Source organism: Dama dama, chromosome 10 (genome assembly GCF_033118175.1).
Source record: "Dama dama isolate Ldn47 chromosome 10, ASM3311817v1, whole genome shotgun sequence".
Taxonomy (NCBI): Eukaryota; Metazoa; Chordata; class Mammalia; order Artiodactyla; family Cervidae; genus Dama; species Dama dama.
This window is the reverse complement of record NC_083690.1, coordinates 8,253,638-8,280,416: the sequence shown is the minus strand read 5'-3', so window position 1 is coordinate 8,280,416 and position 26,779 is coordinate 8,253,638. Positions and strand designations below refer to the sequence as shown.

Sequence of the window (26,779 nt, the reverse complement as noted above, 5' to 3'; positions counted from 1 at the left end):
ATAATCTATTGTTTAATGATATTATATTTTAATCTATCTACCCACTGCATTGTTGGGTACTCAGGTTGATTGCAATTTTTCAAAAATATTAAAGAAAATAAATATCCTTGTATATACCTAGTATATAATTGTTTGAAAGAAAACAATTAATAAATAGCTAATCCTACTGCATGCGTTTTCAGTCGCTCAGTTGTGTCCGACTCTTTGCAATCCCATGGACTGTAACCCTCCAGGCTCCTCCATCCATGGGATTCTCCAGGCAAGAATACTGAAGTGGATTGCCATTTCCTTCTCTAGAGGATCTTCCCAACCCAGGGATCCAACCCATGTCTCCAGTGTCTCCTGCACTGCAGGAGGACTCCTTGGGCCCCTCCAAATTTGAACAACTATGCCCACTCCCCAACTCACAAATACTAGTTTTCTAGAAGCAAGACAACGCAACTGAAGAATGCAGAATTCCATCTGGAAGTGAAGGTCAAGTTTCCAAGGTCAAGATGAAAAGGAGCACTTTGGGGGCAGTGCTATTCAGTGGAGAGAACAGTGGCATCAGAGAGACTCCTGTGTAACCATGGTAACCATGGCCAAGTTACCAAACCTCATATTGCTCTTTTGAAATTTGCAAATAATGGTGATAGTAACCTCTACCTCACTGAGATACTGTAATGAATTATATACACATATATACATACATACATATATATGTATACACTGTATATAATGTGTCATATTTGCTAATACATGGACTCTGCACAATAAATGACAGCAAGTTACGACTATAACCTGGGGAATTCAACAAAGTTTATCTGAAGGTGAAAGTGAAGTCACTGTCTTGTCCGTACTCTTTGTGATGCTATAGGCTGTAGCCAGCCAGGCTCCTTTACGGTCTTTCCCAGGCAAGAATACTGGAGTGGGTTGTCATTTTCTTCTCCAGGGGATCTTCCCAACCCAGGGATCAAACCCAGGTCTCCCACATAGCGGGCAGACTCTTTACCCTCTGAGCCACCAGGAATGCTTATCTGGGGGACAGTTATTTACTGCAGGGATGAAGGGCTTGTCTTCTCTGCTCTCAAAAGGTCTTAACTCTTCAATGAAATGACCGATACACCCTGGGAGGAAGAGGGAAGGTGTGGGCATTTAACACAAACCGGTCCTTGAACGTCTCTCTAATCTGCTGGTACATTCTGTTTGTTCTCTTGTCAAAATACAGCCCAAGAAACCAGTTTTCTGCTCTTCTACAGCCATCATCCTAAACCAGGTCAGCATCACCCCTCCTTGTGGGCTGCTTCAAGACTCTGTATTTTTCTCTCTGGCCATATTGCAAATCCAAAAACCAGTCCAACTCATCATTAAAAGAAAAAAAAAAAGTCAGACCACCATTGACCCTCCAATGTCTTCCAATCACACTTAAAATCTCAAATGATTTCCGTAACCTCCAAGTCCTAATTTGTTTGGACCCCTGGCTGTCCTCCTGATGTAATCTCTGAAAATTTCCCTGTACTTACACTTGTAGCCACGCCGAGCCTCAACATTTCGTGCATGCGTTGACCACAGCGCCTCCGGACTTGGCTACTGCTGCGGCCTGAGATGCTTCCGGTTCCAAGGTTACTCACCTGGCTCACACCCTGGCTTGACTCAGGCCCCAGCTCCAGTATCACCCTCTCAGAGAGGCCATCTCTGATCAGTGAATATAAAGGAGCATCGCAACTTACTTTCTACCCTACCCTTGCTTTTTAATTCATTATAGCTACTGCATAACTCCACATGCATGCGTGCTAAGTCGCTTCAGTTGTGTCCGACTCTTTGCGATCCCGTGGACTGTAGTCCGCCAGGCTCCTCTGTCCATGGGATTCTCCAGGCAAGAATACTGGAGTGGGTTGCCATGCTCTCCTCCTGGGGATCTTTCTGACCCAGGGATTGAACCAGCATCTATTAGGACTCCTGCATTGGCAGGCAGGTTCTTTACCACTAGCGCCACCGAGAAGCCCGTAACTTGGCATGCAAGTACATTGCATGCTCATTCATGGGGTTTGCTGCAAGACTCCCTTTCTTCTGCTTTGGTCACACTGCGATCCACAAAGCAGTCCAATTTATCATAAAAAAAGAAGTCAGACCACAGATGACCCTCCAATATCGTCCTATCACTTGAGGTCTGGTCTGCACTAGGATGGAGGCTCTCGGAAGGAAAGCCTGCTCTGGACTTATTTAAAGTGATGTATGGAACAGCTGGCATCTGGTCCCATCACCTCATGGGAAATAGATGGGGAGACAGTGGAAACTGTGTCAGACTTTATTTTTGGGGGCTCCAAAATCACTGCAGATGGTGACTGCAGCCATGAAATTAAAAGACTCCTTGGAAGGAAAGTTATGACCAACCTAGATAGCATATTAAAAAGCAGAGATATTAGTTTGCCAACAAAGGTCCATCTGGTCAAGGCTATGGTTTTTCCAGTGGTCATGTATGGATGTGAGAGTTGGACTGTAAAGAAAGCTGAGCGCCGAAAAATTGATGCTTTTGAACTGTGGTGTTGGAGAAGACTCTTGAGAGTCCCTTGGACTGCAAGGAGATCCAATCAGTCCATCCTAAAGAAGATCAGTCCTGGGTGTTCATTGGACGGACTGATGTTGAAGCTGAAACTCCAATACTTGGGCCACCTCATGCGAAGAGTTGACTCATTGGAAAAGACCCTGATGCTTGGAGGGATTGGGGGCAGGAGGAGAAGGGGACGACAGAGGATGAGATGGCTGGATGGCATCACTGACTCGATGGGCATGAGTTTGAGTAAACTCTGGGAGTATGTGATGGATAGGGAGGCCTGGCGTGCTGTGATTCATGGGGTCGCAAAGAGTCGGACATGACTGAGCGACTGAACTGAACCGATGGAACAGTGATGACCCAACATGTACAAATTAACTGATATGAACTTCCAGCAGTTCTATCAAAATAAGTCACATGCTTTTCAACCTCTGTTTTTGTATAAGACTCACATTATGCTACAGCTACAACCCCTGACAGTCTTAAAAAAGTTCCAATGAACCCCAGCTACAGGGAGGACTTGGATGGAAGAAGAGGGAAAATCACCTTGCCCTTTTTTCCACCTTTTGCAGAATCCAGCTCATCAAAGGTTCCTGATGTTACAGAATGAGAAAGCCATGGATGTGTTCAAGGTGGATGAGACAGCCACGTAAACACGTGTCTTTCAGGAACAAAATTAAGAAGAAAACAACCAATACCACTGACAACAAAAATACATTCCCATGTGAGTACAATCTCATAAACAACACATGCATGTGTGTAGCAAAGGAGAATTAATATTTGACATTTTGGCTCTACCAAAATAACTTGGGTCTCTCTATCAAAGACCCAAGGAAGCATCTTCACTTTTCCTTTGGGAACAGAAAGAAAAACTCTTCAGAGTTCCTGTTGCTCCTACTGGATGATCTGTATTTCACCACCTCTGCCCCAAGCCACAGATAAAAAGGTCTGGCCATCTCTGCCCCCATAGGCAGCCACATAAAATAACGCATACTCATAAGAAATTCAGGTATCAAATGGATCTGGCCCTCCAAACAGATTTTAAGCATTTTATCAATCGCCTTTCCCCCCATTTAAATAGGATAAGTTGCCTCTTGGGGTCAAATACTGAAATCCAGGGGACATGAAAATTCAACAGACCCACCCTAAGGAATGTGAGCGTCGAAGAACTGCTGCTTTCAAATTGTGGTGTTGGAGAAGACTCTTGAGAGTCCCTTGGACAGAAAGGAGATCAGACCAGTCTATCCAAAAGGAAATCAACCCTGAATATTCATTGGAAGGACTGATGCTGAAGCTGAAGCTCCAATACTTTGGCCACCTGATGCAAAGAGCTGATTCACTGGAAAAGATCATGATGCTGGGAAAGACTGAGGGCAGGAGGAGAAGGGAGCAATAGAGGATGAGATGGTTGGATGGCATCACCAACTTAATGGACCTGAGTTTGACCAAACTCTGGGAGATAGTGAAAGACAGGGAAGCCTGGTGTGCTGCAGTCCACAGGGTCACAAAGAGTCAGACATGACAGCAGCTGAACAACAAGGAGTGTTGTTCTATATAGAGAGGGGAGAACTCCAGATGGTTGGGTTGCTTAGGGTGTGGGTGCCCTGGGTTTTTTCTAGCCTGTGAGCAAGACTTCATTGAAACCATGAGTCACAACCTTTGTTGACTGCACAGTTCTGATTTTTCATTTTCATTCTGTGAGGAGAGTGATCTGGCTAGGAGATAATTCACATTTGATGGATATGGGTGTCTCCTTTTTCACGCTTGATTCAAAATTCAGAGTTCAAATTGAACCTTATGAAGCATACAACATATTATTAATATGGCCATCAAAGCCACAGGGATATCTCTCTCAATTTGAAATTTGATCAATAGCAATTCATTAAGAATTTACGGAGCAGCCATCCTAAATTAGACAAGGTAGGCGAAAACACTCTCTCGACTCAGGCAAACTTTCATTATCTGCAGCTTCTCCTCGAAGTATTGTATGCAGACCACTTGCTTACAAGGCAGGGTTTGTTAAGTCACAGGGCAAAATCGATATCTACCTCTTAGGTGGTAACTTCGCAGTGTTTGACTTATGATGTCAAATAGAGCCTAAGACACCCTGGAACATGCATTCAGGCTCACAGGGAGGATGGAGGCTCTGGATGACCAGCCCAGCCACAAAGGATGCTCATTAACATTTTAAGCCAACATTCCTCCCCACCCCAAGCTGATATCCCCTTCAGTCGCACTCTCCATTCTCTCTGTAGGTTCTGCAAAGGTTAAGTGACTCTTTTCCCAGAGTCACCCCCACCCCCACCTCCAGCAATAGGACTCCCCACCTTCTATCATTAGGCATTAGTGAATTCACCATCTTTCACAAGGAGAAATAGAGATATTTGAGGCTAGGGGTTAGAAGAGAAAGAGCAGGGTTTTCTAGGAAGGTTGCAAGCTAGTGCTTTAACATATGAGCATGCATATCTCAGGCTCTCCCAGGGGAAGACTGTAACCCATTAAAAATATTGAGACTGAAACTATCAATGAAATCAGGGAGGGCTGGGCACCTGTTTCTAGTTCTCCCTGCTCCCCTGATGTATTTCTCTCCAAAGACCCTAAGCAGGGGGTGAAGTGCTACAAACATGCTTTTGTTCACCATTCTATGGATAGCACGTGATTGGTGACAGATGAATGTCTATATGTTGGGCTCTGCTTAATGTATGCTTTTGAAGGTCAAGGCACACTCAGTGACATGGGGATGAGCTGTCATTTCCTCCCTTCTTGGCTAAAAGCAACACATTGGTAAGATCTCCTAGTCATTGTTTCCACCATAGTTTAGGCTTAAAAGCAAAATAAATAAGTAAATAAAAGAATTCTGTTGTTAGTTAAGGCAACTCACCTATCTTGACATTTAATCAAGTAATTTCATACTAATGAAAGTCCAAACACAACTGTTCTGAACCACATCAAAGCAAAAAGACAGGCGTTATTTTGATGGACATACCATGCAACTGGGCAATTTCCACCTGCCAATTGACTGATTTTAAAAACAGATGACTCTGTCTCTCTCATGCCCTCCTACTTGTAATATGTGTTAAAAGAAAGGAAATAGATCTTTAACTAATGGAATGAAGATCTTCTTCTTATAAGACAGAGATTATTATATTCCCCAATGCCTCCAGCTTTATAGATTCAGTCTTTTAGGCCCTATAATATATAACAGTCATTTCATAAAGATCCCAAATAATCCCATAGAAACCCATGTGAACCCAGACATAATACGTCCCAAAACATAGAAGTCCCATGTCTGTGTGCCTAAAATCTCCCCTATTCAGTATTTTAATGTTAAGAGCACTGATTATACTGTAATATTTTATTGTGGCTTCATTCAATATAGTCTTACTTTTCTGGATCATGTATTATTAAAACCGGAAATAAAACATCCAAGTTAGCAAAACGCCTACTGTCTTTTTAGACAGCAGAGCCTAAAAGCTCCAGCTAAACTCCAAAGATATGACTTTTTTTTTTTTTAAACTCAACTTGCTAGCGTGACCGACTGCAGCATGTGAAGGGAATAAAAGAAAACAAAGGATACTGAGAGTCGGATGGATGCACCAAGAAGTAGCAATGTTTGTTACCTGCAGAGGTGTTACAAGAAATTTCATCTGCTGCAACGAAGACGAACTGATTTCTGGAAGAGAAGATAAAATTCACAATACTGCTCGCTCAGGGGGAAATGCGCTCTCTGCCAATTGGTTCGATGTAGTCAGATGAGGTAAGGGAAGGGTACTGAGTTTGAATGGATGTTGCAAGGAAATGTGTTGCTATCGTGGGCTTGGAGAGTTTAGGAAGATCATGAAACAGGCATGCGAGGGAACCCTTCCACAAAATCATGGTGATGTCAGAACATGGACCATGTATAGCTGTTGCATGAGATATTAATACTCTGTGTTACTAACATGTTATCATGCCAGGGTGGGTTTCTAAGGCTTAGGGTTTTTCAAACTGAGCTTCTATGGATTTCTTACACTCAAAGGAGACTATGCTTAAAAAAAAAAAAATAGACTATTAGAAAAAGAGTATACTGCAACTAGCTAGGAAAATCATACAATTCCAGACTTTATTACTATTATAATATAATATTAAAATTTTTTTAAAGGAAAGAAAAAGCAATGCCATCATTTCTGAAGAGAACGTTAAATGGTATCATGTTATGGATAATAATTTTCTCACCAAATGAGGCTTGCTACATAAAGAAGGTAAGAGAACTCATCAATTGAAATAAACCCTGTCTTGCCAAATTATTTTTAACGATGCAGTATTAAAAAAGAAAATAAAAATGGAAAATGCTATTTCACTTTGATTTAATAAATCCAGAAAGATGATAAAAGTCTCTTAAGATGTTTCCAACTGTGGCATTTCCACAAGGCAATGTATTTTAATCCAGAGGTACTGTCTGTTTCTCCAGAAATAAGAACATCTGTGTCAGGCAGATTACAAAAATGTTCCAATGAGATCGGCAAGGCTCTTAAATGCCTCAGAGGTAGGAGTACTGAGGCTTCTAATTCTCATTTGTTAGAGTCTTCTGTGCATGGGAATCATTGAGAACCAAGATAAATGCATTTTAGTTTGATTGGTCTAGTGATTGAGCATCCCTTAAAACATCTTAAGAAAGTTTTTCTGTTGCAAAACGTAACTCCCTGGAATATACATAGAGCTACCACTTGGAAATTCACTAGAATCTAACATTCAGCTGAAGAGTCTCATCATTGCCATGCCAATGAAATCTTAACAAAACTCATACATGGTCTGAGGACAGCATATATTTCTCACCCACCATAATAAAAGTCATAACTAAGCTCATTTATTACCTCTCTTAAAACAAAGTCAGTGTCGTTGACTATCTTTCAGCTCTGACACAAACTTTTTGGGCCCCATCATTACCTGGTATCAAATTTTCAAGGTTTGAGGAGCAGTAAACTTAATATCCCTGAAAAATGAAGATGCTTGAGTTGAATATCTGTTTTGACTTGCTCACCTTGGACTGACTCTAGAGGCATAAGACATGGATAGCTCAAATTACAAATATATTATTGGGTGGACAAAACAAGCACTTTGGAAGGACCTCTGTTTCTAGCACATCCATAAGAAGAAGCTACAGTAACCAAGAAGGGTCATCTGGTTTATCCAAAGAGACAAGCTCTTTGGAACAGCTATTCACTTATCTACGAGGCAGGGCCTCATTCATGAGGTGGCTCCATCACATCCCTACCCACTCATCCTAAAGACAGTACTACCTTGAATCTCTCCTCTGAATTTTCCCTAAGGGACTGTCAAGCATGCTAAACTCCAGGAAAACCATGAGAGGCAAACAACAGAAATTTAAAAAAAAAAAAAAAAATGATCTAATGAAGAGAGACCCTTTGTAAAAAATACAGCCTACAAGCATGATTATAAAGAAATTTGACCCTTTTTTTTTAATTGTACCAGATTTTTAGGAAATATGATGATTGTCCTTCATAGCCCTCTTTTTTTGACATGATATATTTTCTCTTTAAAAAAACTGCTATCCTTTTTCCATATTCTTTTTTTTCTTATTCTTTTATTTAAAAAAAAAAAAAAAACAACAACTAATGTTTGGCTTTTTCAGTGCCGTTGATTCCTGAGTAAATTTCCAAACACAGGCAACTACTCCTGTTGATGACTCACTGTCTTCAAAAGAGTTGCCTCAGATGACCTCGGACTATCAAATCAAGCCAAAGTTTAGAGTTTAGAGTTATCATCAACAGTGTTATTTTAAGGAATGTGCCATGGACTCTGCAGCAATGCCAAAAAAAAAAGATATATAAACATATATCTAAAAAGCAGTAGCCATTCAGATGTATTAATTCTGTACTGACTTTTATTTTTTAAATCTATACAAGCAATCCCCCTACATCCCAGGAAGTCTATCCTAATGTCTCAGAAAAGTGTGTTTTTACAGAGCTCATTAATTCCCTGGAGTCAGCCTGTGTGATCACTTCCCCCTCTAAACTACACTTTTTTTCATCAATCGATTATGAGCACAGTTAATAGAAAATGCCTGGCAAATAAGAGCCTGGCAAGGGGTACCCCACGTATCAGGTCAACAGAGGAATTTGAGGAGAAGAAGGGGCAGGTTTCATCGTGGTGTCTATGTCCCCTCTGCTGCTGTTGTTTAGTCGCTAACTTGTGTCCAACTCTTTTGCAACCCCATGGACTGTAGCCCGCCAGGACTTCCCAGGCAAGAATACTGGAGCGGGTTGCCATTTCCTTCTCCAGGGGATCTTCCTGACCCAGGGATTGGGTCCCCAGCATTGACAGGGGGGTTCTTTACCACAGAGCCACCTGGAACACCCTGCCTCCTCTGTTAGGACATTTTAATGTGGTTCTGTTTCTCCCTACTTTAACTTGAAGATAAACTATTTATCTTAGATTGCCCATAAATGATACGACCCTCTCGGTAAAAGCATTTACTCCAAATGACCAGAGAGAGGTGTGATCGAAGAGATTAACAAAGCAGAGCAGTCCACTGTGCTCCAAGTGACAGGAAAACTCAGTGATCAGAGCAACCCAGGTATGCTCTGGACATCCGGGTCAACTCTTAAGAGGGGAAAGGAGGCTGGCCTGGGGCCTGTCCCCTTTTGCTAATCCTAATCTCCTCTTGACTCTCGACACAGACCTGAGGATGTAAACGTCAAACACAGTTGGACCTGATTTTTTAGCCAACTGGATTGTTCAGTGATTGTCAATGATTAAGCCTGGCAGAATCTTTCTCAACCTTGGCCGGACAGAGTAAACCCCTAGTGAGCTCCTAGAAAGCCTAGTGACCAATTAAATGGGTAGCTCTGGGAGTGGGTCTCAGGCATCAGTAGTTTCTAAAGACTTCCAGGTGAGTGTATTACACAGCCAAGAGAGAAGCACCTGTCTAGTTAACTGGATCTCACCTTGGCGGCTCCTAGATTTATGCTGATGTTAAGTAGCAACACTAAGTCTAAGTCTGAGACATGACTGACTCTTTGTGACCACATGGACTGCAGCACTCCGGGCTCCTCAGACCACGGGATTCTCCAGGTAAGAACACTGGCATGGGTTGCCATTTCCTTCTCCAGGGGATCCTCTTGACCCAGGGATTGAACCCATGTCTCCTGTTTGGCAGGCAGATTCTTTACCACTGATCCACCAGGGAAGCTCTCCTAGATTCACTTGTGCTAAGTTGCTTCAGTCCTGACCTACTCTTTTCGACCGTATGGACTGAAACCCACCAAGCTCCTCTGTCCAGGGGATTGTCCAGGCAAGGATACTAGAGTGGGTTGCCATGCCCTCCTCCAGGGGATCTTCCTGACCCAGGGATTTGACCCCTTTCCTACATTGGCAGATGGGTTCTTTGCCACTAGCACCGCCCCGGGATAGCTGAACTCTGCTCGGGTGGGTCCTGACTTCATCGGTCTGGGACTGAGTCTGGAAAGAGGCATGGTTGCTCAGCCATGGCCGCAAAGCACTGGGGATGCTGCAAATGCAGAGCAGAAAGGGGGTTGGAACACCGAATCGGTCATCGATTTTGCTTCTCTTGCAACTTCCATTTTGCCACCTGCCGTGCTGGTCTCTGAGACAACCTAGTTGCATGGTTTCTGAGGTTGGATCATAGAAAATCACACATGACCCAGGACTGGTTACTTTTACTTTCTGAAAGCCTTCTCAGATAATGAACTTTAAACCTCATTTCTGCAGGAGAAGCTGATGAAAAGCGGCCATAATATCATGCTCTCTGTTTTTGCTTCCTTCTCTGTTCCTCTTCTTCCCAATGGGTTCACTTAAGCTCATTTTGGTTGGGTCTTTCCATTTTTTCCCTAATGAGTCTGCATCTAATTCTCTTTTCCATTTTTTTTTTTTTTTTTTTTACCTATAATTCGTCCCCATTTTTGACCCCTCCCTCTACTCCAGAATGTCTCAAACTTCCCAAAGACAATTACCTAGAATGCTTGTTAAAAAATATGGATGTCTGGGTTTCAACCCTGACCACCTGCGTGAGAATTGCCAGGAGGGAGGTCTGATTATCTGGACAATACCTCCAGGGAGGGAACTGTGGTCCTGGGTAATTTTTTACCATGGAGAAATTTGGGAAAACATGCTGAGCCATCTCTTGTAAATTCATTTTCATTTTCGCTTCAAAGCCCACCTTTCCCAGAAGACTGTTGGATAGCGGGAGGCTTTGTGGAAGAAGAGAGGATGGCTAATTTAAGAAAAATGAGGAAATAGTCGATTACGGAGCACAAGACAGAAGGCTGTGTTCGTCTTGGTCCTTTGGAATGTGGACACCAAAAGGCCACTAGCTAACACTGATGGAGCGCGTATCCATGACAGGTCATTGCTGAGTGCTGTGTGTATGGATTCATTCATCTATTTTCCCTGACAATCTCTCTTATCCTCCCCATCTCCACAGATGAGGTAACAGAGACAGAGAAAGGTCATGTGATGTGAATGAGATGTTAAGGGATGGAGGTAAACTCTGGAGATAGCTGCATTGGGTCAAGACTCTTGAGCCTTTTTTTTTTTTTTTTTGCTTAAATATAAAAATCAGAATCAAGATATCTTGATATTTTATTCTGTTATTTATAACTAAAGTATAGCTGATTTACAATATTATATTAGTTTAGGGTGTACAACATAGTGATTCAGTATTTTTATAGATTGGACTCCATGTACTGTTATTATAAAATAATGGCTAAGTATCCCATACTTTATAATATATCCTTGTTCTTATTTCTTTTCATACATAGTAGTTTGTATCTATTAATCCCATATCCCTATTTTTACCCCTCCTCTCTTCCTTTCCCCACTATTCTCTAGATCTGTGAGTCTGTTTATTTATATATATTCATCTGTTCTATTTTTTTAGATTCCAAGACCCCAGGTCTCATTCACTGTCTAAGATTCTTCTCAGGGATGCTCCCACAAAGGTTATGGAGTCAATAATGGGTGTGACTTGTCTATTTTTTTCATAGTCTTTCTCTCTTTTAATCTATTACCAAACTTCATGATGTTTTACGATGATTTCCATAGTTCAGGGGTCCCAAACCTCTGGGATCTAAGGCCTGATGATCTGAGGTGGAACTGATGTCATTACAATAGAAATAAAGTGCACAATAAATGTAATGCACTTGAATCATGCCCAAACCATCCCCCAACAATACCCCGATCCATGGAGAAACCGTTTTCCACAAAACTGTCTCTGGTGCCAAAAAGGTTGGGCACCGCTGCACAGACCAGCCACCTAGACTCTGGATCTGACTCTGCTGGTGGGAACACATAAATGAGTCCTGGAACTTGCTATATTATCCTTAATATTTTGCTTTTCATCTTAGGCTAAATCTCATCTCTTGGCAATTTTCTTTTCTTCGACAAACCACCCACAACTGAATTCTAAGAGTCAAATGAAAATAATAGCCAGCCAGAGTTGCTCGGGGGTATGTGAAGGGTTAGGTATGAATAAGATACAGAGAAATCTTCCCGCCCGGTCGGGGTGGAGGGAACGGGAGATCAAATAATACTGGTTTAAATTTTACTGTTAAAGGTGCTGGTCATTTACCCTTCTTTGGCCTTTTAGTAAATGTTTGTCTCTATTGTTACACAAAACTCATACTTAATGCCACTCACAAGGAGTTTCCTCTTGTATCCAATGCTATGAATATTCACTCTAACACACAGAGACACACAGGTATGTGATTAAAATCCTTCAAGGCTATCTTCTAAAGTATCCCTTCAGCCTGAGAAGGGAGTCTTCGGGTCTGACAGATGTCAGCCCCAAGATGGCAATGGACAAAGTTAATTTAATTCGATCTGCAAGTTCCAGGGTATCTGTTAGTTATAAAGTAGAGGTTCTCCTGATAGTACTCTGAGATTCTTTTAAAAAATACAAAATACCGATGACCAGGGTGGCTCAGATGGTAAAGAATCTGCCTGCAATGCAGGAGGCTTGGGTTTGATCCCTGTGTTGGGAAGGTCCCCTGGAGAAGGGAATGGCAATCCACTCGACTATTCTTGCCTGGAGAATTCCATGGACAGAGGAGCCTGGTGGGCTATAGTCCATGGCGTTGCTAAGAGTCGGACACGACATGACTGAGTGACTAACACTTTTTCTTTCAATGATCAGACCATCTTTTAAAATATAACATACCCATGATCAGAACCAATCATTTAAGTCAGAATTCTGGAGAGTGGTACCCAGGTAGTTCCAAAAAGCCACACAGGTGTTTCTAATGTGTCTGCCAGCACTGAGAACTAATTTCTCACATATGTTCTCTGAACATAGGTACCCTGCCTTTACAGGAAATAAGAATTGCATCTTCTTTTGTTTTTTAAATTAAATTGTGCTACTGTTGATTTCCATCATTTATAATTCTTGATATTTTAATTATTGGCATTTGTAATTAATACATTGTTTAATATATTTAATAGTTATTAATTTTTAAATAACTATACTTACTGGATGATTCTTTTTTGACACATAAAATTCAGGTAGAAAGGAACACCAATCAGGTTGTTGGTCATATTTAAAAAGTTGCTGGAATCTTGGAGAATCCAGCCATGATTGCTTCCTGCATAAATATAATATGCAGACAAAAGATGCTCCTATTACAGTTCTACTTGGTATCTTTGCTAAATAGTTTACTGATGTGACTCATTCTCTCCTCAGATTCTCAACGAGGGTTTGCGATGGGCCAGGCAGCCAGCTAAGCTTAAGGAATTTGATGCCATGTGGTCTTTAAACCACTGAGAAATGTCTATTACTGGGCTTGGCTATCTCAAAGCTCATAATCTAATTTATATTTCAGTTTTATCACCTTGAAAGGAAGACTGATTTGCTTGTGATCAGTATTTTACCTCTCTCCCCCCAACTGACTCAGTTCTAAAGTTCCAGAACTGTACAAATTCCATTCAGATTCATATTTTTCCCTGCCCTGTTGTTTTATATATATATAAAATCATATGTACGTCATGTAGAATCAAGATGAAGTACAAAAAGCAAGCAAATAAGTAGATTGACTATAGACTCCTCTGAAATGGCCTATCCTGATATTTTTAAAAAGAGGAATGCATTCACACCCATTCAAAACTGTTTCATGGAGCAACAGTTCCTACACTAACATTGTATACATTAAAAAGTTTAATGTGAAAGGAGTTAAGTCCCGCGAATCTGTCCCCTGTTTGAATCTTCCTCACCAAACCTCTTGAGTTACAGACACTCAAACACAAGGGCACCTCCATTTCCTGGAGACCTTGAGGACAGCCCTCTTCTCTAATGTTAGTTTCTCCAAAATTGAATACTCTCCCTTGTTCCCACTGCACTGCTTTTCTCAGCTAAAGTGAAAGAGAACTAGCAGAGTCTGGAAGCTGGGCCTGGTCACACACAAGCTGCGTTCTAATAGAAAAATCATTTCATCTTTCTGGGCCTCAGTTTTCTCATCTGGAAAATGGGAACAAACAGCACACTTGCACTTGCACATGCACGTGCACACACACACACACATACACAGCCCTCTCTTAGGGTTTTTTTTTTTTTTTTTTTTTTGGTATATATATGTGCAGATCAATGAGAACATGAATGGGAAAGCAATTTGTTTGGGGTGTGTATTATTGTTCAGTCATGTCTGACTCATTGCGACCCTGAGGACTGTAGCCCACCAGACTCTTCTGTCCAATGGATTTTCCAGGAATGCTGGAATGGGTAGCCTTTCCCTTCTCCAGGGGATCTTCCCAACCCAGGGATCAAACCTGGGTTTCCTGCATTGCAGGCAAATTCTTAACTGTCTGAGCCGCTAGGGAAGTCCATTTGGGGGAAGACATTTCTTTTTTCAGCTGCATGGACTCATGAACACTGTAAGCTTCTCTCCCTCCACAAAGACATTGGCTGTTTGTGTTGTTAAGTCCTGGGCTTCTGTGGTTTTAGGGCAAGTGGGGATAGTTAAGAATCTTTTGAGGTTGTAGGTCATTTTACAGGCGGCTGCAACCTTCAGGAAGGTAAAATTCCACCTCAGCTTTCATTGGGCAGGCAAACAAGAGCACAGTGGGGTACCAATCACAGGTTGGAAATGGGTCTGGCAGATTCTCTGAACAGCATGTATTACTCTCTAAAGTAGGGGTCCCCAACCTCCAGGATCTAATGCCTGATGATCTGAGGTGGAGCTGATGTAATAATAAGAGAAATAAAGCGCACAATAAATGCAATGCGCTTGAATCATCCCCAAACCATCCACTCCCACCCCCGGATGTGGAAAAACGGTCTACCATGAGATCAGTTCCTGACACCGAATAGGTTGGGGACCGCTGTGCTGGGAGAAGCCACCTAGTATTGAGGAGGGGGTCTCGGAGCTCCTGGAGGCTCAGGAGAAGCACAGGGGGTCCAGGCTGAGCCTCTGGATGGTGGAGAGGCCACACTGAGATGGTCTGGGTACACCTAGGAGTTGTGGGCAAAACAAAGGGAGCTGATGGTGGAAAGTTCCAGAAACGTTCTAATCCCTGGGAATTCCGAAAACCCACTACCACCACAGCATTGGACATCTCATCAAGTATGATGGGAAAAGGACAACATAGGCAGGTTTGGTTTTTTTTTTTTTTTTTGACTCTTTGAAGCCATGTTGGTTTGGGGGCAGGGTCTACATTGGGAGAACCGATTGTTTTTTCCTACGAACTTGATGCGCCCCTGGTAGCCTGACAGCTCCCCCCTTGGACATGAAAAAAGAAGAAATAATCCAGGAGAAAGAGGAACAGAAGCAGAGGCTGTTTGATCACAAGGTTCCCAGTTGCTTCTTCCTTCAAAACATTTTTGCCCAATCTATTTTTTCCCCCAATTTTGAGATATGATTGACAAATTAAAATTGTTTATAACCAGGCTGTACAGAGTGCTTTTTTTTTTAAAAGATGTGCAAAGTGATGACTTAATACCCATGTACATCGTGAAACGAGTATGACAATCAAGCTAATTAACATATCCATCACTACACAGAGTCACCTCTCTTTGCCTGGGGTGAGGACATTTAAGCTCTACTCTCTGGGCCAATTTCAGGTCAATGTGTTTTCATGTTTCTAGGATGAAAGTCAAGATTGAAAAGCCAACAAAAAAATCTTCTAGAGGCAAAACTTTCTGACTCAGAGAACCTGCTGCCACAGGAAAGGATTCGTTTTTGAGTCAAGAAAACAAATTATGCTCCTAGTTTAGTGATGCTGTTGATAATAATAAGGATGGTGATGTTGATGATAATATCCTGAGTGTTACTGAGCATCAGTGCTATGCAAGGAGCTTTCTCTTCATGACCACAATTAATTATCACAACTACTCAAGGAGGCAGGCATCACTCACTACCCGCCCCCCCACCCCTTTAATGATAAGACAGTGGAGGGTCAATTAGCTTGCCACTACTATCTCGTGTAGTAAGGAACTTACGAACTGAGATTCAGGCTCTAAATATCTCATTCTCTGATGGTAATCTGTAGGTGAATCAGCAAAGATTGGCCAATGCAGGCACCAATCAAAGAGTAGGCACAAGGAGTGTGAGACACCCCGCTTTACCTCCTGACCAGGGCAATGACAAGTTGAGGAAGCCACAGGTTCCCAGCATGTTAGTGTTACAGTGGGTCCTGAAAGACTGCCTCAGCTAAAAATGATCTGTCCTTTCAGATGGATTTAATTAGTTGGTTTGTCCATATATATTCAATGCTTTCTTCTTCTGATTTGGACCATTTTTGAAGTCTTTATTGAATTTGTTACAATACTGCCTCTGTTTTACGTTTTGGTTTTTTTTTTGGCCACAGGCATGTGGGATCCCAGCTCCCTGCACACTCCCAGCATTAGAAGGTGAAATCTTAACCACTGGACCACCAGGGAAGTCCCTCAACAATTTCAAATAACCATGTGTGTGTGTGTGTGTGTGTGTGTGTGTGCACTTAGTTGCTCAGATGTGTCGGACTCTGCGAACCTATGGACTGTAGCCCGCGAGGCTCCTCTGTCCATGTGATTTTCCAGGCAAGAATATTGGAGTGGGGTGCCATATCCTACTCCGGGGATCTTCCTGACCCAGGAATTGAACCCGCATCTCCTGCAATGCAGGTGGCTTCTTTACTGCTGAACCACCAGGGACGCCCTCAACTATGTATGCCCTAAAAAACCTGTCAATGGTCAAATTATTGATAACACCATGCTTTTCACCACCTTTTTGCAGTTGATAAAACAGTGAGTGTTTACCTTTGCCTCTTTTTGATTCTAACTGGTATACTCTGTCTTGAGCAGATGGCAAAACAGGGGCTCCATAAACGTAAGAGGAGTCTGACATGACTTTTCCAGGGTAAGTTTTATCACAGGGAGAGTCTACAGTTATACACAACCCATGAGGAGATATTATTAACAGCACAGAATCATTCTGATTAGCTTTGGATCTCTGGGGTAAAGAAAATGATGACTGGTGGCCCTAGGATAGCTGAGGGAGGAAGTCATAACAAAATGGATCGTGAGGGCCAACCAATCTCGGGCAACTCTGACCTTCTCCTTGAAGAAGGGAGAGAGCAGAGAGGAGACAGTCAGTAATCAACACGTTACAAAGACAAACTCTCTTGCACGTGCAAGACTTGTGGAGGGAGAACCCAGAGTGAACCTCATTTACCGCCCGTGTGCATGCTAAGTCGCTTCAGTCATGTCCGACTCCCTGTGACCCTATGGACTGTAGCCCATCAGGTTCCTCTGTCCGTGGGATTTTCCAAGTAAGAGTACCTGAGTGGGCTACCGTTTGCTCCTTCAGGGCATCTTCCTGATCCAGGGATCGAACCTGCATCTCTTGCACCTCCTGAACCGGCAGGGGGGTTCTTTACCACTAGTGCCACCTGGGAACGCCTACGGGGGTAGAACTGAAGCACCTCGAGAATCGTGCTTCTCACAAATCACCTACAAATCTCCCTGGGATCTTAAAAGTGTAGATTCTGGTTCAAGTGGAGCTTGATAGTCTGCGTGTCTCACAAGTTCCTGGTGAGGCCAATTTGGAATTTGGTTGGTCAAGGAATCACGCTTTGCACTGCAAGTGTCTAAGGACCCTAAGTGTGAACCCCTCTAACCTTGAAATTAGAACAGAATAAGGGAAGTACTTCTTTCCCTGTTGTTTGTTAAGTTCAAGTCAAAGACGTTAAAGAAAACAATTTAAAAAAAAACAAAGCAGCAGAGAAATTATCATTCTGGGAAAGCAATGGAACTAATATTTTCAGGGACACATTTTTCATGTGTCCCCAGCCCCACCATGTGGGCTCCTATTCTAGTGTCTAGAAGTGATCCACAAACCCTTTAACCATGTAGAAATGGTGTGTGGGGGGAAGTCTCTCATCTTTTAACGCAATCAAATTTCAAATGACAACATTGGCCCATGAAAGGAGGGATTAAAAGGATGCTAGAGGGATTAAAAGGATGCTAGGAGCATCCAGAAATCCTAGTTTTCTTTTTAAAGAAATTCCACAGCAGCAAAAACACTGGGAACCACTGACCCAGGTTATCAGACATGTGATGCATTTCTAGACTCTCAGGCCAAGGCATTTCAATCTAAGTGATTACGATAATGAAGGGAAAAAGCTGTTTGGTTTTGATTCTGAATCTTCTCCCCCAAATCTATTGATTGATCCAAACATTGATTATTATGTAGCAAGAATAAGCTGGGAACAAAGACAGCATGGACAAGTTAGCTATTGCAATTCCCTCAATGTCTCTCCTACCCAACTGGTGGTGGTGGTTTAGTTGCTAAGTCGTGTCCAACTCTCCTGACCCCATGGACTGTAGCCTGCCAGGCTTCTCTGTCCATGGGATTTCCCAGGCAAGAATACTGGAGTGGGTTGCCATTTCCTCCTCCAGGAGATCTTCCCAACCCAGGATTCGAACCCGTGTTTCCTGCGTTGCAGGCTGATTCTTTACCACTGAGCCACTTGGGAAGCCCCTCCTACCCAACTACCATCCCCCTAAATTCTGATAGCAGTCCCTACTCTAAATGTCTCAGATGTTAATTAAAGATGAAATGCACTATGGTTTGGAGGAGAATCTAATTCCAGAAGAGTCAATCACTGTGATCTACCCTAGGGAGAAAATCATAAGTTATTTATTTTTGTCCAATGACAGTTCACAGGTGTGTATTACACACAAATATGAAAGTAAAGTCTACATGTAAACAGAAGTCAGTTCTTCTGGAAGAGAATTCAAGTTCTCTTCATGGGTATAAGAGCCAGAACTTGCTTTGATAACGTTAAAAGAAATACTAGAAATTTTTAATGAAAATTTCCCTCTTACCTGCAAAGACAGATCTTCTAGTATATGTGATAGTGACCAAAAAAAAAAAAAGGCATAGGGAGGGGGTTTAATTTTTGTCACATTCATGAATGTTTCATGAGCTCAGAGCTTATCTGTGTGTGTGTGCTAAGTCGCTTCAGTTGTATTCGACTCTTTGTGACCCTGTGGACTATAGGGTCCTGCCAGGCTCCTCAGTCCATAGGATTCTCCAGGCAAGAATACTGGAGTGGGTTGCCATTTCCTCCTCCAGGGGATCTTCCCGATCCAGGGATCGAACCTGTGTTTCTGTATCTCCTGCATTGGCAGGCAGATTCTTTACCACTAGCACCGTCTGAGAAGCCCCAGAGTCTATCTACGGCCTGTCCCCTTCCACTTGACTGGAATACTGTCTTCTATGAGGAAAGGTCTTTATTTGCGATGGAAATGGCTGATCCAGAGGCTTCTGTGTACAATTTCTCATCAGAGGTGTCTGCCCGGCCTCTGGAAAGCACTGGGCTTTCTCACCTGCCTCTAAACCCTTCACAGTTGAAGGGTCTTGATGACATTACTGAAAAGAGAGGTTTTATTTGCTTTTTTGTGGCCCATCAAGTCAATGATCTGCAACCCGAAAAGTATGTAATTAGGCCATGACATGACCACAGGAGTTGTTATATCTTGTCTTGTCACTGGCAAACACAGCTCCCCACATGGCTGTGACAGCCATGGTCTATTGGGTTTGGAATTTCCTTTAATATCTCCCCAACTCCTTCTTGGTCCAGTCTGTTGACTATTACAGGCTTACTTCTTCTTTTAACAGCTTCAATTAAATTATATATTCATCCGACAGTGCCTAACACTTGTTAAGAAGCCATTACAGGTTATGGACCCAAGGCAACTGGTTCTTGAAACAAAAATTTGGGCACTTTTTCTCTCAATGTGTGCGTGTGTGTGTGTGTGTGTCTGCATATGTATAAATTAAAAATGAGAAACTCAGGGAATACATCGATCAGTAACAGACATCTTACTTTTCATCACTGAGGGCTCTGTGTTCATAAACACGAGTTCCCCAAATCACACTGATGCTACCATCAAGAACTACACACTCCCTCCTTCACTCTTCCCAGGCCATCTCAGTCCTCATCAAATAGAATCATTGTCCATCTGCAGAGCAGGCTGGCAGAAAATATAATTATCTTAGTTATCGTAATTTGTTTGGTGAATGCTCAATCAGAATTATTGATCCATAGGGAAAATAAATAAATGAGAGCATGAAATTCCATTCACTTTTTAATCACTAAGTTGTATCTTCGTTATGACTATTTGAAGTGGCAAACGTGCCTTAGCTCTGACTTTGTAACAACAGTATAAGGGGATAGAAGTGATCCAGGATCTAGACTGACAGACACTGGACTTGAACCCCAATAGCGGATTTCCCGGGGTGCACATCACCGTGCCTGGACCTGCTTCTCCCACCCGGGCCCTGGGAGTTCCACTAAGGATGGCCACACGTGTCCTCCTTGTCCTTCAATAGTCCAAGGTGAAGCCTGTGTTCCTAGCGTCATCACTGACAGGGCGTCCCTTCTCTGATGCATTATCCCGTCTTAAACAATCACTTAAGTGGCTTATTTAAAACGATCCATCTTAAATGATCATTATATGGCTGCCCTAACTAAACTGCTTCCCTGATCAGGTCATTTGTTCCAAAGTGTTGCGTACTACCTGACAGACAAGAGATAACTGCCGAAAAATTAACTTCAAAAGAGAAATCTACTTGGTGAAAAGATTTTAAAAGTGGCAGGAAATGTCACCTAAGACTGCTCACTTTAAGAAATCCTGATTTATCAAAATCTGAACTTCTGAGGACTGATCAAATTAAAGGACCTATGTAGCCCCTGAATACATGGTTTTCCATTTAAAAAAAAAAAGAAAAGAAAAGAAATAAAGCAAAACAACAAGTTATTCCAGAACTCAGTGGATTCAAAAGGGTTAGATTTGCACAGACTCCTACCTATTCTATTTAAAAGTCATGTTGACAGCATAATCAGCTGAGTAGATTTGATCCTTATTGTCCCTAAATTTTGATAGACTCTGGAATGGGTTAAAGAAACAACAGATTCAAACGCTCAGATTCAAATTCTCAAACTCTCAGATTCAAATGCTCAGATTCAAACGCTCAAATTCAGGTGGAACTAAAATAACCTAGATCGTCTTGGTTTCCTCCAAGCTCACTCTTACTCTCCAGATTTAAAACTCTTAGTGGAGGATGTTATGGGAATATAAAACAAAATACGAAAAATTGGAATGAGGATTATGGAAATAAGAACATGAAAATAAAAATGAGAACATTTTATATAGTCCCCTTGATGTGCTGAATATTTCATGGGCAGTATCTTGAAACCTCTGAGCCACTCTGTGAGGTGGAATCAATAAACCCATCACACATGTGGTGATGGAGGACCGAGAAATGACTCCTCAAGGTTGCGCTACTAAGATGCTCAGAGCCTGGGGACTAACAGCATAGACTTCACTCTCAAGCTGAACTGAGCCTCTTCTTCATCCTTCCCCAATCTTGTCTTCCCCATCTGTGAAATGGAGGTGGCCACATCAATTTAATAGGGTTGGTATGCCAAGTCCATGACTGTGTTTATAAAGCACCTTGAACAGTGCCAATCACAGAGTAAGGGCTCCAAACACAGACATTGTTGCTGTCACTGTTCTTATAATAATTATTATAATTATCACAGAGAGATGATCTGCATCAAAGTTTGCCCAGCTACTATTAAACTTCAAGAAGTCTTAGGAAACAGTGAGAGTACCAAAGTCCTCTGTTTCCACCTCATTGAACATTTTCACAGGAGCATTTTCATTTGTATGGCAAGTTTTATTGATAAAATTTATTTTGATCTGGCTTGTGTACCTTGGAAAATGAAATTTACAGACAGTACCTGTTTCTTTCTAGTTACCCTAAAGCTGTCTAGATCAATCAGCTTCATTTTCTCTTCCTGAGGGGACCCTGAGTCACTGGGGAAAAAAAAATGAACCAGTTAAGAAAGTAAACTTTAAACCAAAAAGAAGGACAAGAATATAAATAAAAAATAAGAATATATTATATACACTACTATGTATGAATGTATATTTTCAACCCAGTGTTCTAATTGAAAGCTGTACATGCTATTCTGAGCACTGCAGTAGCAAACGATATAAATACAGACATTAGTGACTCATTCTTATTACAAGTTCACAGAGCAACTTTTTCTTTTTTTAATTGCAGGACCCAGAAGGGCTCATCAGGATGAGTGAAAGTAAAAGTGAAAGTGTTAGGCCCTCAGTCAAGTCTAACTCTGTGAGACCCCAGGGACGGTAGCCCACCAGGTTGCTCTGTCCCTGGAATTCTCCAGGCAAGAATACTGGAGTGGGTTGCCATTCCCTTCTTCAGGGAATCTTCCCAACACAGGGATCGAAACCAGGTCTCCTGTACTGCAGGCATTTCTTTACAGTCTGAGCCGCCAGGGAAGCCCAAGGGATGAGTGAGAACAGTGGGAAAAATTAAAAGCTAAAATCAAGAACAACTTCAGCAGAGCACTATCAATAAAAGATACAGAGGAGTAGCCACTGCTTGCTGCCATGTTTTAACTCAACATGTTGGGATGTGAGTCCCAAATAGCTTCCTTTTGACCCTGGGTCCTGGTCTAAATTGTGGATCTATCCTCTTCTGGACACCCATGAACTAAGCCCCCAGGTCCTCGTTCATCTGAGAATTCCACTGTTGGCATCACCACGTTTTACAACACTCTCACTCTACTTTTCCACCAGTGGATTTCTCAAAAAGGATTGAAAATGTAAATAAAATATAATATGGAGTCTATCATAGAGTTGCCAACTTTCACTTTGCCGAGGAAGATCATTCAAAACAAAACTGAATAAAAAAGGAGAAAGCAAAGCTGTTGTCATCCTTTCATACAAGAAAAGCTATTTTTCACAGCATATAGGAAAGAAGCCTGGTTAAAGTCTGGCCATTCTCTGGACAAGAGAGTTGGTCACAATATTACATGGTCCATGGTTTTCTCCCGTCCTGGAAAACCAGTAAATATGTCATCAGAAGCAGTCACCTGGTCTTGAACTGGCCGTGGGAGATAGCGTGTGTTAAGTCGCTCCAGTCGTGTCTGACTCTTTGCGATCCTATGCCAGGCTCCTCTGTCCATGGGATTCTCCAGGCAAGAATACTGGAGTGGGTTGCCATTTCCTTCTCCAGGGTTTCTTCCCAACCCAGGAATCAAACCCGTCTCCTACATCTCCTGCACTGGCAGGCGGGTTCTTTACCACTAGCGCCACCTGCGAAGCCCACAGGAGATAGTGCTTCACATGAAGCACTAGTATAGGATCCTGAAATCCCTCATCGTACACATCACAAAGAATGGGTGCTTTTTAACCAGAAACAGTTTCAACCTTGATCTAACTCGGTTCACACAAGAGGAACAGGGAAAACTATGAAACTTCCCTCCTTTCTCTGCTTTTGCAAGGTCTACCCTCATTCAGGAATCCACATGATCCATAAGTGAGACTTTCAGCAAGAAAGAGTAAAATTGTGAGGTCCCTAAAGTATTACAATATTTAAAAATTAACCTTTCTACCAAGAAAACTTGAAGGGTAAATTAAATTTTTCATTTCACGGTGCTCATATGTTTTGCAGCCTGGCAACTCCTTAACTTTTAGCCTATATGAGTCGATAAATACTCTACATAACATGGTATATCATTTTAAATGCAATTATTAGCTTTATTTTAATGACATTTCTCTACTATTTAATCTAAATCCAGGAAGTAAAACATTCTAAAATACATAGTGAGTACCCACACGAATGGAAATCAACTCAAATCCCTTTAGTTTTTCAGTTTAGATCAAACTAAGGTTATACATAAGGATTTAGTTCTGTGTCCTGGAGTTAAGCTTACTGTGAAAGATTATGAGAACGTAGAGAGATGGTCTTTTCCTATCTGTCCATACTTCCTTCCTTCTTGCTGTCTTTCCTTTCTTCTTCCCTCTTTCTCTCTTCTCTTTTTCTTTCCATGCATCCACCTAACCACTTATGTATCTATCATCTATCTACCTTTCCATCCATCCATCCATCCACCCATCTATGTATGTGTCTATGTATATCTATCTCTATGCTGTGCTGTGCTAGGTCATTTCAGTCATGTCCAACTCTTTGTGACCCCATGGACTGTACCCTGCCAGGCTCCTCTGTTCATGGGGAGTCTCCAGGCCAGAATACTGGAGTGGGTAGCTGTTCCCTCCTCCAGGAGATCTTCCCAACCGAAGGATCGAACTCAGGTCTCCCGCATTGTAGGCAAATCCTTTACCGCCTGAGCCACCAAGGAAGCTCATGAGTACTGGAGTGGGTAGCCTATCCCTTCTCCAGCAGATCTTCCCAACCCAGATATCAAACCAGGGTCTCCTGCATTGCAGGTGGATTCTTTACCAACAGAGCTATCAGGGAAGCCCCTAATCTATCTCTACCACCATATAATTTTAAATAGTTGATCTACAGATCAACTGCTTCATGACCCCAAAGACATGACTACTTATTCCTATTGAGTTTTAAGAAAGGCTACTAATTTATTTCTCTCTGACATATAACTTGTTATTTATAGGTTATGAGTATCACATTTAAAAGATGTTCTAGCATGGGGCTCATGACTGGCAGAACTTGGCATATCCTGACCTCCTTGTATTAAGATTTATTTATTTAGACACTCATATAAGTCCTCCATGAGGTCCTAAGAGACAAGTGTGTGTATGTGTTGTGTATACATATATTTTTCACAGGTATATGTGAGCAATATATATACACACAACATACATATATGTATATGTATGACTAGGCAGAGAGCAAGATTATTGATATTGATATTATGGCATTTTAATTGGGCTTCTATTGAGCTGTGATTAGTCAGTTGCTCAGTCCAACTGAGTCGCTCATGTCCAACTCTGTGACCCCATGGATTGTAGCCCACCAGGCTCCTCTCCCTGGGTTTTTTTCCAGGCAAGAATACTGGAGTAGGTTGCCATTTCCTCCTCCAGGGGATCTTCCTGACCCAGGGATCAAACCTGTGCCTCCTGAATTACAGTCAGATTCTTTACCACTGAGTCATTGCGGAAGCCCCTCTATTAAGCTGAGCTATATGAAATTGCCAATATTCTACCATTTGGGGCCCACAAAAATAGCGGTTTCATATGGTAAGAGTCTAATGTTGCCAAAAAACTTAAAGGTCTCAGAAAACAAAAAAAAAGGGTAGACAATAAAACAACAAATAGAAGCCTGTTGCTTGCTGTCTCTTTTGCTCAGTCTAGAGGCACCTGTATGGCTGGGGCTACTACCGTGGGTCAAAAGCTGCTAACTTTTAAGGATCTTTACAGAAATGCAAGTGTCCATGAAAACAGTGGTCCAGGGTAACTAGCAGGGCACCTGGATCGTCATGAAATCTCAGAGCGAATGCCTCTGTTAGTTTCTCCTCTGGCTGGTCTGAATTGAGTTCCCTTCTGCCCTAATGTGGAGGGCTGTTTCCATGCACTGTGTGTTAGGGGATGTTAGGATGTTCGGCAAGCAGGGCAAGCATGACGGATGTCTGCCTTTTTGGCGTGGTAACATTGTCATCAAAGCTGTGTACACATCAGACACGTTTACCCAAATACCTGTAGCGTGATTCATCGAAAAGGAAATCTTCCCATCTCCCTCCCCGCCTCCCAGTTTGGCTGCTCAAAGATGCAACAAGGACCAAGTCAGAAGACACAAAGAAACCGAGAGCCAGTCAATCAAGAGAAGCCTGCCCCCAGGCTTCATTCAAGCAAGCCATTCATCGAGCTAATGTGGTGATGGACCTGTCCAATCCAGAACATACCACAAACGCATCAGCAACACCAAGTGGCATGCAATGACCAGATGATCATCGGCCCCACTGCCATGCTTTGATTGGTTCAAGCTCAGAAAACCATCTCCCCCGAGAGTCCAGATAGTTGGCTTTCCACAAATCAAAGTGAGATTAGAAGATCTGAGGTGAAGTCAAAGGCTTACCAAATCTTTCCTAAATGCCCAAGAAAGACATTTGCCTATTGCCATTCGATTCGTCAATGAGTCTGCAAAATTACCTAGTCCAGTCAGGTCTCTTTCTTTGGGGGGAAATCACTGCCCACACCAGATGATCTTCCTTCCGGAGGTCTACATTCAAGAAACTCCCAGGGTACTCCGAGATAATCATCGTGTGATCATTTAACCAAGAAGATGATGGGCAGGGAGTTAACGAGGTGGCCATCAACGAACTTCTGGCCATTCCTGAGGTTATTGGAGTCCAAGATTTTCCAAAAGGCCCCTGAATCGTTAATTTGATGAGGGCTTAATTTGTGCTGATAAAAGGTAAAATTCTACGACTGGGGACATCAAACTTCTTTCCCTTTCAAGACGTCTGAGAAGTGAATCTCATGATTAGAGAGAAAATTTGTTGCAGTTTCTCTTTGGATCAGGTTGACAGCCAGTGAGTGTGACCCAAACATTCTCTGTTCCTGCTGATTTTATTTCCTATTTTGAAGGAGTTTCTTTGGGTTAAGAAACTTTTCTCTTTGTCATCCTGCCTGTCTTCTAGAAAGTAGGTACTAAGAGTCCCTCCCTACTGATATTATCCTGTGATGGAGTAAAATAAGTGATTACACAACTTCCCTGAGACAATTCTAGATTCTTGCCATCTCTAATTGACTGGAAAGCTCTTCTGATAATTTCATATTTTCCCCTAAACATGTGTCTTCTCTTAAAGGGTCTTCCTCCTCTTTACCTGCTTACTAACAATAAAAGGAAGTACCACTGTTTCATAAATACACTTTACAAATCAAACCAGAAACATAATTTTTGAGATTGTTTTCTGGTAATTTATCTATGTCTGCATTTCTCTCGATGCAATATTTCC

General features: G+C 42.1%; 1 protein-coding gene across 4 annotated transcripts in view; it reads right to left on the bottom strand.

Moving 5' to 3' along the window:
• The window catches only part of LOC133064008 (RNA binding protein fox-1 homolog 1), a 436,966-nt gene that overhangs the window by 11,911 nt on the left and 398,276 nt on the right, over positions 1-26,779 (bottom strand). The window contains exon 12 of one of the 4 annotated variants that reach the window (XM_061153950.1): positions 6,154-6,206. The exons of the other annotated variants lie outside the window; for them this stretch is intronic. Coding sequence (XP_061009933.1) covers positions 6,154-6,206 — 53 coding nt within the window. The remainder of the gene's footprint in view (positions 1-6,153; positions 6,207-26,779) is intronic. 4 annotated transcript variants of the gene reach the window in all.